This window comes from Solanum lycopersicum, chromosome 8 (genome assembly GCF_036512215.1).
Source record: "Solanum lycopersicum chromosome 8, SLM_r2.1".
NCBI lineage: Eukaryota > Viridiplantae > Streptophyta > Magnoliopsida > Solanales > Solanaceae > Solanum > Solanum lycopersicum.
This window is the reverse complement of record NC_090807.1, coordinates 53,408,043-53,421,560: the sequence shown is the minus strand read 5'-3', so window position 1 is coordinate 53,421,560 and position 13,518 is coordinate 53,408,043. Positions and strand designations below refer to the sequence as shown.

The 13,518-nt window shown below is 40.3% G+C and overlaps 1 protein-coding gene across 1 annotated transcript; it reads right to left on the bottom strand.

Annotated features, from left to right (window-relative positions):
* Positions 1-10,562: 10,562 nt before the first annotated feature.
* On the bottom strand, positions 10,563-11,331 carry LOC138338036 (uncharacterized). Its single transcript, XM_069288497.1, has 2 exons — positions 11,194-11,331; positions 10,563-10,862 (listed from the first exon to the last, which is right to left on the bottom strand). Exons 1-2 carry the CDS (start codon positions 11,329-11,331, stop codon positions 10,563-10,565), a joined length of 438 nt encoding a protein of 145 aa, XP_069144598.1.
* Positions 11,332-13,518: the final 2,187 nt, after the last annotated feature.

Below are 13,518 nucleotides of genomic sequence, written 5' to 3'. Positions count from 1 at the left end.
ACTAAATCTATGTTAATAATTCTTTTCCTATTATCTACCTCCTTGGTCTGGCAAGTAGCATTAAGGCGATTATTCTAACGTTGATCATCCGTTGAAAAGACTTCTAAGTGAAAGAATTATTAATACATGCAAGACACGATTCTAGAATTGTTATTTTAGCTCGGTTTATCTCATTATTTGCCTATGGTTCCCACAACCCTAGTTATGGAGTTTAGTTCCTCATAGCCATAAACACAATATTCAAATATGTTAAATAAGAATTCATGTACCTACTTCAATGAGAGAGAATAATGTCCGAAAATTTGCTTGATTAATCACCAAAAAATCACTTGTAAGAATCTCTCACAATCAAACACTCAAGACACAAAGTCTAACAATTTGATGTTTAAACTCACAGAGTCTAACCTCAAAACGAGGTTTTTCGAACTATTTATAAAAAAAATAAAAACCTAACTAAACAAGGATTCTAATTACTGGAAATCTGCCAAAACGCGGCTGGGTCGACGGACCACGCGATGGACCGTCGTGGTCATGACGGACCGTCGTGGACTCCGTCGTCTCATACTTGGTGCAATTCTTCTGCTGCTTTCTTCATTCCCCTCGACGGCAAGTGTGACGGATCGTCATAGGCACAACGGTCCGTCGAGGGTCTCGTTTAAAAATACTTCAACTCTTGGAATCTGGGTACTGGGATCACTTCTCTGATCTTCACGACGAACCTGCAGGACGGACCGTCATAGCCATAACGAACCGTTACAATCTTCGTAATCCCACACTTGGTCAGACTTCCCCCATCTTCCTTCAGCAGCTTCTCTACGCTGCCACCTACGGACCGCCACAAGCACGACGGACCGTCATAAGCTCCATAGGTGGTCTCTTCTGCATTTTTCGCTCAAAATCTCTGCATTCAGCTTTGGACAGATTTCCTGCAAAACAAAGAGAAACTTATATCAAAATTAGCACAAAAAGGGCTTTCGGACACACTAAACTTAAGGAAAAAGTATTAATTATACTGTGAAACCACGGTATATCAACAGACCGTCGTCAGGGAATCGTTGTGTCATTAATGAAGCGTACCCGACTTTACCCAGCTGGGGGATTTTAAAAATTCAACATTTAAAACCCCCACCCCTTCATTTCACCTCATTTCTTCACTCTTTCTCCCATTTCCCTCCCTTTTCAACTTCCAAAGACCCCTCCCTCTTACAACCGATCATTTTCCCCAAATTCTCCAAATTCCTAAAATTCATCATCTACTAGTCAGAGCTGCTGCTGTAGGTCTCTACTTGATCACCAAGTACCTTTCTCTCTTGTTTTTCTCAAATTCTCAGGTATGTGTCTCTAATTTCTACTCATTTATATTGCATTTTTTGTTTATCAATTAGTATTAGACTAGTTCTTCTTGATATGCTCATTCTTTAATAAAATTCCGTCTGACCTAGCTTGAAAATCCTCGAAATTGCCATGTTAAAACCCTAGAAATAGGTGCTTTAGCATTGCTAGTCTACTAGGTATTTGGGTAAGACAAATGTAGGTTAAAACACTACCAATTCGATTTGGGTCATAGGGGATGAATGGGGCATCCCCAGTTCTGTCATCGAGTTACAGAATGAGACCCCGATGATGGACCGTCATACCCACGATAGATCGTCATTGGGTCCGTTCCAACAGCCCTAACACCCTACTGTCCAATTTTCTCTAAGTGTCCTCCAACGGACACATGCGACGGACCGTCATACCAACGACGATCTGTCCTGCTCAACCGTTCTGGTTGTCAGAGACCTTGTTCTTAAGGGTCTCTCTCTATTTTTCTAAGTGTCCTCAAACGGACAACTACGATGGACCGTCGTACCTACGATGGTCTGTCCTGCACAACTGTTCTGGTTGTCAGAGACCCTGTTCCTAAGGGTCTCTTTTTATTTTTCTAAGTGTCCTCAAATGGACAACTACAACGGACCGTCATACCCACGACGGTCCGTCCTGCATGACCGTTATGATGGTCAGAGATCCCGTTCCTAAGGGTTTCCATATTTTTTTCTGTCCTCTGACGGACACCTACGATGGACCATCGTACTTGTGATGGTCCGTCCTGCACATACCGTCATACTTGTCAGAGACTCTCCTTCAGGGTTCTCCATATAAAAAAAGTCTAAGTAAGATACGACGGACCCCATGACGGTTCGTCATACTCACGACGAGCCGTCACCTGGCCCGTCGTGTTTCACTGTTACTATAGAAATGTCATTACATCTTAACTCTTTTGTTTATTTTGTGTGGTTTGGCTTGTCTTGTTTGCTCCTTCTAGTACTAATATTGATTCTTTACAGGTACTATCTATTATGGCACCAAAACAAGATCGAGTCTACGCACGTGGGTGATCAAAGTTTATCGCCCCGTCTGCCCGCCTGGTCATTGGATCTGATGATGAGCGTGACCCCGAGTACGTGCCCCCAGACACTTCCACCACATCCCGAGCTGCACGTGCTGCTAGAGCCATACCCAAAAAGGTGGCATCCGGCGTAGTCAGCGCCTCCCAGTCTGATGAGGAGCGCACACTGACCAACACACCTTCTGGGTCAGCTACTAATGAAGATGGAGCGTCTGGCTCCTTAGGAGTTTTATGGACAAAGGAAGCCTCTGAATCTGCTGAGGTTCCCGCACCCACCATCGCTGTAGAGTCTACCTCGTCTGATGAGGCTGATAAATCGAAATCCACACCTGATTCACCGACTCGTGCTCTTACCCTGGTGACCGACCAAACCAACCGGTGGTGTGTCGACGGGCAGTATCAATTCTATTCCGATGTAAAATTCTTGAATGACAAAGGAGTCATGACTCGGACAATTACATTGGAGCGGCGGGTCCTTACGGAAAGTCTCCCGATGATGCCAGAGATCCACAATCTCTTTAACAGACATCGACTGGAGTAGACAGTGTTCGTTGGGACGTTATAGTGAAGAGCTGGTCTGAGAGTTCTACGCCTCCTATGTAGTGACTCTCCGATCACAAAATGATAGGCAGGCTGCCCCCGTCAAACAGGCCCCACTGGAGCAGGTCCGAGTACGTGGCGTTCAGGTTGATATCTCCCTGCCTGCCATCCACCGGTTTCTATACGGCGAGAATGTTGATGCTAATCGGACCCCTCTAATTGCCGAGTTTGATTAGCAATGGCAAATTGTCAAAGATGGCCAATTTCGTGAGCCATCGCTGAGAGAGACCACCAAGAGGTGGATAGCCTTGCACTTGTCCATTGATGGAGAGTGTGCCGACTGGGTGACCGAGCCGAAGGGGGGACATCAAGAAGGCCAACCTGACTTTCACGGTGAAGTTTTTGTGGTTGATTGTCCGCCGCTGCCTTTCCCCTATAGCCGCTGATAATATCGTCACATGGGATAGAGCAGTACTTATGGCGGCGATGATAACCGGGTTTGAGGTGGATTTTGCGTGGCTTCTACATGCGGTCATGCACGAGAGGGCTTTTAAGGTCACAACTACTTACCCTTTCCCGTGCATGTTATTTTCTCTATGCAGGTCCGCAGGTGTGCCTATATGGCACGTTGATCAGCTCAAGACCCTTCTGGACACTGTTGATATCGGCCTCATCAGGGATGAGGCCAATGAGTTGGATCCACGCAGAGGGCCCCGTCCAAAGTTGCCTTCTCTTGGTGACAATCTGGCTGATACGGTAACACAGGACCGCACGGCTACGCAGGAGACTTCCACTGACACTACCCCGATCGAGTCTATATAGGGTAGTAGCACTGCCCCGAGCTCCTCTCGCTCAGCCCCTTTACCCGCTCTGGTCTCGCTTGCTAGGGTCCATAAATTAGAGGCGCAAATGGCTACACTTCTGCATCATATCCAGCCTTGGATGCAGAGGTCTATTGCCCAGGCAGAAGGGCGCTTGGAGCGGAGAATGAACCAGCACACAGAGCGGAAGATCGCTGAGGTTCATCAGTGCTTGGACGCTTTTGAGTTGCGGGTGCTAGCCCGTCCAACCCCTCCAGTGGACGTGTCGACCCTTCAGCCTGCGGTCGACAGTCTTCACGCAGAGATTGATATGATCTTAGAGGCTAGGGTTCCTGATTCTGAGTCCCCTTCTGCAGAGCCTGCTGAAGACACAGTGATGGCAGCCCTATTCGCCATTTTAGAGATTCCACCACCTCCCCCTCGAGAGCATGCCAAGAGGCGTAGGAGTCAAGAGGAGGATGAAGCTCGAGTACGAAAGAAGGAGCGCCGTGAGATGGAGGCTGTGAGGCAAGCCTCGCTTGCTGAGGAGGAGGCGCGTCGAATGAGAGCAGGAGAGTTAGCAGCTGGGGCGTCTAGCTCTAGAACTGTGGAGATAGCGGGAGGCACTGCTGATAGAGTTGTTGATGCTGAGGACACCACTGAGGGTGTGCAGATTACAGAGGTAGTGGGTTCCGGGGAATCGGACCCACTAGCTTGCTGATCGTCGGCGCTTTGCGCCCTATGTTTGCTTCACCTACCACTCTAGTATTTCAATTTTTTATGCATTGGGGGAAATTGCATGTCTTTTTGTTGGGGGTGGGGTAAATAGAAATTGAGTGCTAGGGTGAAGTCTGAGTAGCCCTATTCACTATCCTCTTTTAGGGGTTTCTTGCCTGTGTTGTTTTCCCCAAGAGACTGATTAATTTTTCTGTTGAACCGTCATGTCTATCTCTTGTGTACATAGTTTAATTCTGAAGCATAATGGCTAAAATGATATCCTGATAAAATGGAAAATGATGCATGACTAGGCATAATAATTAATAAATTTGTGGCTCTAAGCATGACATAGAGGTATACTACTGCATGACCGTAAGTCTAAAATTCGAACTACGTGTCTAATAATCTGGTAGAGTAATGAGATGTCAAGTGAGTGTGAGAAAGATTTGGATAGTTCACTATTTGTACTGAGCTAGAACTTTGCCTGGTTAGTCCTGCTAAAAATAAGTTGTAATAGACAATTAGGAAATGATCATAGGGCCTTATTTAAAATAGCCCATTTTTACACTAAATAAAAGAAAACCAAATGAAATTTATCCTTCTTTGATCCAAATGATTTCAGCTTAAACTAGACCTTTCTTTTTCACCCTAACTGATCTTTGCTGAGAATAATGTGTTGGCCATGGTCCCTCCTTGGACATGTGCACCTCAGCTTATGTCAAAATCATAAGTTGAGGGTGGATAATGCAGTAAACAATCATTTTTATGGCTCTGACCCAACTTTGGGTATTGTGTACGTTGACTCATGGCAAAGCCATGAGTTTAGGGTGGCTATTATGAGGAATGCTCTGGAAAGTGGGGTTGAAAGAACAAAGAGAGAAAAAGAACAAAAGTGACTCAAGAATTAGTTGAAAGAAAAGTAAAGAAAAAAAATATACAAGAAATACAAGCAAGAAAAGAAGAGAGTCACTTAAACAAATGAAGAAAAAAGGGAAAACAGCAAGGTGAAAGAATATGAGAAACTGGGAAAAATAAAATGATGGAAAATGGTATGTTTAGCCGATATGTTAAGGAGGGAAAAAAGTCACTATAGTATACCTAAATATACCATACATTACCCTGAGCCTATGTTACAAGCTAAGAAAGTCCTATCGTGATCCTAAGAGTTGTATAGCGAAGTTAAAGCAGTGAAATAAGGGTAAGCTTATGGAAATATGTATGAATGAGTGTGAATTTGTTCTGAGAGTGAGTGTTGAAAAGTAATCCTTATACTTAAACTGAAATCATTGTGTGAAAAATGAGGATTTTGTTTTGAAGTGAGGACACTAGTTGCAGATTCGGAACCATTAGCACCTTAGTGAGAAATTGAAGAGGATAGGTGTAAGTGCATGGTGAGTCTGTGTCATGGTCTGATTCCACATAATTCAAGCCTAATAGTGATAGCATGCATAAATATGATGAGATGGATCGGGATTGATAGCCAAATGATTACGAAAGATAAAACATGGATACTATTGTAAAAAGATTTTGTATTGAGTCATAGTGCGTCGCTTGAGAACAAACAACGAATTTAAGTTGAGGGTGTTGATATACCGTGGTTTCACGGTATTGTTAATACTTTTTCCTTAAGTTTAGTGTGTTCAAAAGTCTTTTGTGCTAATTTTTATGTAAGTTTCTCTTTATTTGCAGGAAATCTGTATAAAAGAGGAATGCAGAGGTTTTTGAGCGAGAAATACATAAAAGTACCACCTACGGAGCTTATGACGATTCGTCGTGCCCGTGATGGTCCGTAGGTGGCATCGTAGTGCAGCTGCTGAAGGGAGATGGGGAAGTCCAACCAAGTGTGGGGTTACGGGGTGCGTGACGGACCGTCGTATCCATGACGGTCCGTCCTGCTGGTTCGTCATGAAGTTCAGAGAAGTAGTCTCAGTACCCAAATTCCAAGAGTTTAAGTGTTTTGGAACGGAGACCCTCGACGGACCGTTGTGCCTATGATGATCCGTCATATCTTCCGTCGAGGGTAATGGAGAGAGTAGCAGAAGAAATTGCACAAGTATGGGATGATAGAGTCCATTACAGTCCGTCGTGACCACGACGATCCATCGCGAGGTCCGTCGACACAGCCGCGTTTTGACAGATTTTCAGCTAATAGAGTCCTTATTTAATTAAGTTTTTATTTTTTATAAATAGTTTGAAAAACCTCGTTTTTGATGTTAGACCCTCGATCATTGTTAGACTCTTGATTATTTTTTAGACCCTTTGTGAGACTCTTGGATATTTTGAGACTCTAGTAATTGATTGTTGGTGATTTTTGTTGATTAATCAAGCAAACTTTAGGATTTTACTCTTTCTCATTGAAGTAAGTACATGAATTCTTATGTTATATATTTGAATATTGTGATTATGACTATGGGTAACTAAACTCCATTACTAGGGTTGTGGAAACCATAGGAAAATAATGAGGTAAAAACTAACTAAATAACAATTCTAGAATAGTGTCTTGCATGTATTGATAATTCTTTCGCTTATAAGTCTTTTTGACGGATGGACAATGGTAGAACTCACCTTAATGCTACTTGCCAGACCGAGGAGGTAAATAATAGGAAAAGAATTATCAAAATAGATTTATTGTATACTATCTAATAGGCTAGTATTGATTGGTACGAGGTAATCACTTAGTCAAATATCGAATATGATGCTTAATATGAGGTAAATGTAAGGGTTAGTAGCAATACACGTAGCCGGACTAAGGTGCGGAGTGAAATTTTCTAGATGCCGGACCAAGGATTTAGAAATACATAACTTATCACTTTGCATGCAAGATACTAGGAAAGAATTGTTATAGTTAGAATTATCAAGTTATGAACATGTGGGGAACACGTAAACCCTAGTTACTTTTATTAATTGATTAAACTCCAACATTTGAAGCTGTTAAGTGTCTCCTTTAATTTTGCTAGTTATTTTGATTTATTCAGAAATAGAAAACCCCTTTTTATCATTTTTGCTTTCCAAGGAAGTAATTGACTGAACCATAGAAATAATAGATTGAAGTTAAGTCTAAACTATTTTCCTTGTGGGAGCGATCCCAACCTCATTAGTTGGGTTATTTACTTGAAACGACCACTTTACTTCTTATTTGAGAAGTAAGTTTGAGCGTATCAGGTATCGGCTGGAACATGTAACTTAATCAAAGAAAAAGAAATGAGAGGAGTGGGATTCGAACCCACCACCTCTCAATCAGATTTAACGAGGTGAATAAAATAAAAATAAAGGGGAGGCGTGTGGGAGTCAAACCCACGACCTCTTAGGAAGATTAAGGAGGAGAATAAAGAAAACTAAAGGGGGAGACGTGTGGGAATCGAACCCACGACCTCTTAGGCAGATTAAGGAGGTGAATAAAAGAATACTAAAGGGGAAGGCGTGTGATAATTGAACCCACGAGCTCTTAGGCAGATTAAGAAGGTGAATAAAAGAATAATAAAGGGGGAGGCGTGTGGGAATCAAACCCACGAACTCTTAGGCAGATTAAGGAGGATAATAGAAGAAAAATAAAGGAGGAGGCGTGCGGGAATCGAACCCACGACCTCTTAGGCAGATTTAAAGAGGAGAATAAAAGAAAAATAAAGAGAGGATGTGAGGGGTTTGATCCCACAACCTCATAGTCAACTCGAAATAGACAACGAGAAATAGATTTTAAAAAAACAATAAAAGGGGTTGTGGGGGTTTGATCCCACAACCCCTCGGCCAAGTAAGAGGTAATTCAAAGGAGAAAGATAAAAAGGAAACGTTGATGTTGGGGCTCGATCTAGGGTCCCAATGTCATGTGGACAAAAATATAATAAATGAAAAAAATGTAAGTGTTGTCTAAGGAATTCGAAATTGGGTTCCCTTCCCAAATTCCGTATAGATGCATAAGTCATAAGTTAATTAAATCATTAAGAATAATGCTGCCTACTTTGATCAAAATCGATCTTGGCATACATACAAGATGCATAAGTCTTGTACTACATAATCTTATGAATCACTTAACGAACTATGAATGAAGCCTCATGGCTTGTATAGAACCATAAGTCTAGCATACATTTAAAAATAAGTGAGCCTAAGATATATGTAATGAAATGATGTAACCCTAGAAAGGTTAAGTACGAGTGTAAAACACACTAAATTTCCAAGTGCATTGGCATACGATGAAATTATTATTATGTGATGAAATGATGAAACCCTAAAAGGGTTAAGTAAGAGTGTGAAACACACAAATGGCCAACTGCATTGGCATATGATGAAATGAACATTCACGTAATATGGGGTGAGTAATTATGAAGATCAAATGTGCTAATGTTAATGAATGTGGTGACAACATGATATGAGGCTAATGTAAAAGATGAGCACAATCTCAACTGAGCCTAAGTAAATGTTACCAAAACGTACTCACCTATGAGAGTGTAAAGTTAATGAAGAGACCACACTATGAACACTCTAATGAAAGTATTGAGATTAACACACTTAATACTAATGATGAGAAGAGAAATCATCTATTGATATATGATGTCCTCGTAGCAGAAGCCAGCTTCCATGACATATGAGTTGAATGTAATGGAAATTTATACAAAGCACTGATAGACTAGCTATGAGCAGTGATTCCTTCTTTCGGGAAGGGCGGAGGTTCACGTAACTCTCATGAGATGAGACTATCCGGCATGATGGGTATGGGTCTCCTTATATCTCCTAGTCTTCTAAACTATACTGCCAATATAGGGATATTGTGGGGTTTAATTCCCATGTACTCTAGCGTGTTTTGGGTAACTTTGGACGGTGATTCCACCTCTTTTCGGTGTGGGGTTTCATGACACTGGATTTCATGATGCTCACATGTCTACGTCGGTTAAAGTTAAAGTTCCCAATGAATGAATGAGACCATCCTCAAATGATGCACAGAATGAAACCAATGATACCAAAGGTGTTAGGATAGGATAATCAAGAGGTGATTTATACTTAAGTAATGACATTAGGTCATTCTTGGTCATTGCACAATGAACCCGATGAATGTCCTAAACTACATCCTAGGTATAGTTGGTGTTTATACTGGCCCATGAATGAAATGAAATGAAGTACGTATGAATGAAAGAAGCTGACTCTATGTTTGTTAAATCAGACTCCTTAGTTGAGGTCCCATATGTTGAGCCCTCATTTTTGGAAGTCTTAATGTCAAGTCCATGATTCCTAGGTCTCATTAACTTTGACTAAGTGATAGACACAACACTTGGAAACTAACTTCATTGCCTTAAGGTACGAAATAAAAAACCCTTAGGCACTGCTGAACTTTTTTTGCACTCTAAGACTGGCTCATTTGAAAACTTAAACTTGAAAACTCAAGTTCTATAATAAACCGAGGCATAACAGGCATGAAGCCAATCTATACCAAGAATGATATCAAATTATACTATGTCTAACTCAATTAGCCATGGTACTCTTGTGATTCACAAAAAAGAGACAATCACGATAAACTCTCTCAACTGGAATGGACTCACAAATAGGTGAAGAAACACTGAATGATTCACTGAGTTACTCAAGAATAATATCAAAGTTCATTGCAACATAAGGAGTTACAAAATATAAACTCGTACCTAGGTCTAGCAACACATAAATAGTAAAGTGAAAGACTTGAATCATACCAGTGACAACATCTGGTAAATCCTCTTGTTCTTGGCAATTGTTGAGTGCATACAAGTGGTTTGTTCCTCCGCCATTACCGAAAGTAGTTCCTCTAGGTTTAGCCTTGTCTGGCAGAGCAACTGAAGAAGACTGAGCTCTATTTCCCCAGTACTATTTCCCTTCTTATTATTTAGTCACTCTCTTTTTAAATGCCTGGTTTGACTACACTTAAAACAACCAGCAGATCCTTCACGACAAACACCAGAGTGGTTTCTACCATAATTGGCGCAGCAAGGAGGCTTACTAACTCATTGCGCCACACTACATTGTGAATAAGCAGGTTTAGCTCTGGAACTCTGGCCATAATACTCACACTTGTTCTTCGGTTTAGGTTCACTAACAGATGATAAAGCAGGACCCTTCTGTTTTTGTTGGAAGGATGACCGGTTGGCATTACTATTCTGCTACCCGGGCTCGTTCCCTTTCTTAGCTCTTTTGTTCTTGAACTCCTCTGTGTCTCTTAGTTTTTTCTCCTCTACCTGATGCACATAGATTATCAGCCTCCCAATAAGCATTGTTACCCGACCCACTTTGCTGCAAGAACGACCAAATACAACAACAAACAAAATTATCATACTCCTCATGTCCTTAACCATTTCCAGAGCATAACGAGTTATTTTGGTGAATTTCAATTCATACTCATGCACACTAAGAGAATCTTGCTTGAGTGTAAGAAATTCACGTACCCTAGCCTCTTTCAATTCCTAGGGAAAGAAACACACAAAGAAAAATTCAAAATAGGCCCAACTTGGATATGGTTCATCCTCATCTCTACCCTTCTTCCACTGATCAAACCAAGTCCTAGTAATATTTTTCAGTTGATATGCAGCTAGCTCAACTCTGTTAATATTAACATGCATCACATCAAACACCTTTTTCAACTCATCAATAAAATTCTCGGGGTCCTATACAGTGATAAAAATTAGTAGAACTTGGAGGATTCATCCTCAAGAACTCAAAAATCCTCGAAATATCAGCCTTTTTTTGTCGAGCTCCTTGTTGTTTCCCAACTTGGTTAGTCGCCAATCGACCTACCATCTGGATTGACTCACGGAATTCAACATTAATGAATTCTCTTTGAGGTTGCACGTTTGGTGCTTTAGCTACCCCTTGTTCTTGTGGTTCAACATTCCTTCTTGATGTACTACCTCTGAATCCTCTTTGTGGAGGCATGGTTATCTAAAACACGCGCAAAAACGAATTACAGATAAATTTTTTAGCGATAAACTCTGATGCAGAAAGTGTGTATAAAAGAGGTGAGGAATTTCCTAAATGTTACAACCTCCTAATTATAGATCTGGCACGCTTCACACTGATAACTAGGACTTTACAGACACGGTTTCATAGACTCCATAGGACTCTTTAATTTTAGGCTTTGATACCAAGTTTGTCATGCCCCGAGCCTACACCTTGGGCATGGCCGACACTCAAAGACCATTGCTGACCTGGAGCGGACCCTTGTCCTGACTTACTTAAATCGATTTAAGACAACATGCATAACTATAATGATCAAAACTCAACTAAATTGATAAAGCATACTAATTGAGAATGTTGTAAAGATGAAACATTTAAATTGCCAGAAGTGGCAACCAAAGTCTTAACAAGTAGAAAGAAATGAAAGACTAAAGAATTTATATCAAAATGTCTATATATGAAGCCTCTAAAATTGAGATAGATGTTGGGACAGACCCCATGATATCCTAATAAATAAAATACTGAAAGTAATAAAAGGAGTCCTCATGAATGCAAGAAGGCTCACTAACGGACTCTATAGTGCTCAATTGGATCAAGGTGTTCTGGATGCCGATCCTCGTTACTTGCGTCTACATCATAATACGATGCAGGCCAACTAGCATCAACATATTAAATATACTAGTATCCGAGTTGGAATGCTAAATCATAAAAGCATTATGTATTAATAACAAAAGAATCTAAAGGTAATTGAAGAACTTACGTGACTCAACTCAAATCAACATAAGTAAGTCATTTCAATATAAAACAATTTAAAAACAAGTGCAATATAAAGAAAAAGTTGTTTAAAGACATGTTGTAAAATCTGTATGTATTCAAGGATACAAATAAGTTTGAAATGTATATAAGAATACAAGTGACTATGTATATATATGAATACATTTTACTACTATGGTAGTTTCTCTAACCGACAACCATCATATAAAAGCTATAGTGATGATACAATGATCTACCTCACGCTGCCAGCGCATCTTATACCCAACCAATGGTATAAAACCTGAACTACCTAATGGATTCACTAGTCTAGTGTGAGAAGGGTTTATTTAAAAAGTATGACCCTTGTTAACCCATGGTGGCTACATGGTTTTATAGAGATGTGATTATCTGAGCTCATCCTCTTCGCCAATTCAGTACTCAATACTACTCTCAAATTATACTGACTCTTATTTTATTAAAACATACTGCTTCTGTGATTTGAGATTAGTTCTCAAAAACTTAGCTCAAAGTATATCGTGGAAATCTTAGTTTCCTTGTTTGCTTCATTTATAAAGCTATTACTCTTTTCTAAAAACATGCCCGAAGGCTTTTTGGAAATCTCAAATATTATCTTTTCAAAATGTGAAAACATTTTATACTTCTTTGGGAATACTTAGTTCCCATATACTGCTTTGAAGAAAAGACTTCACTTTACTCTGAGTTGAACTCAAACTTAAGTCTTATAAATTAAAGCTAAAACGTTTGTAAAGGACTTATCAAAATTGAAATGAACTTCTTCTCATTATCTTTTCTCTTTACTCAACTTGATCTTTAAGTCTTAAAACAAAGTAAAAAAGCATTTGTACAAGACTTCTTGAAAAGAGTTTAAGAACTTTCTAGACTTGGCTCTTATCTTTCCTTAAATTTGATGTTATTGATTCAAGATTGAAATTCATGTTTCTGGATAATTTCTATATGATTAGAAGTCATCTAGAGTACTTAGTATCATTAGGTAGTGTTAAAACACTTTAGAAAGGCTTAATCGGATTGAAGTACAAAAATAAGGCAAAAAAGACATTTCAAGCGCGTCCTGAGTGCGCCACGCCAGCCCTATTTAACTAAGGCTCCATCTGGGCACACCGTAAGCACGCTCCCCAGGGCCTCCGGCGCAAATGGGGAGCATCGCGCCTAACCTTTCCTAGGTGACGCCTGACGGACTTTCAACTCATTTTTCTTACCCTAAATCATTCTAATTTAATTTATTTTCTCAAATTCACTTATATTTCATGTACCCACATTATATATACAAGGATTTAACCCGACGAATTCAAGAACAACGCTTAGATCATCAAAGAACTCTTAAATCTCCACTATTGTTCAAGAACGAAAGCAATTCAAGAACCACATACAAGA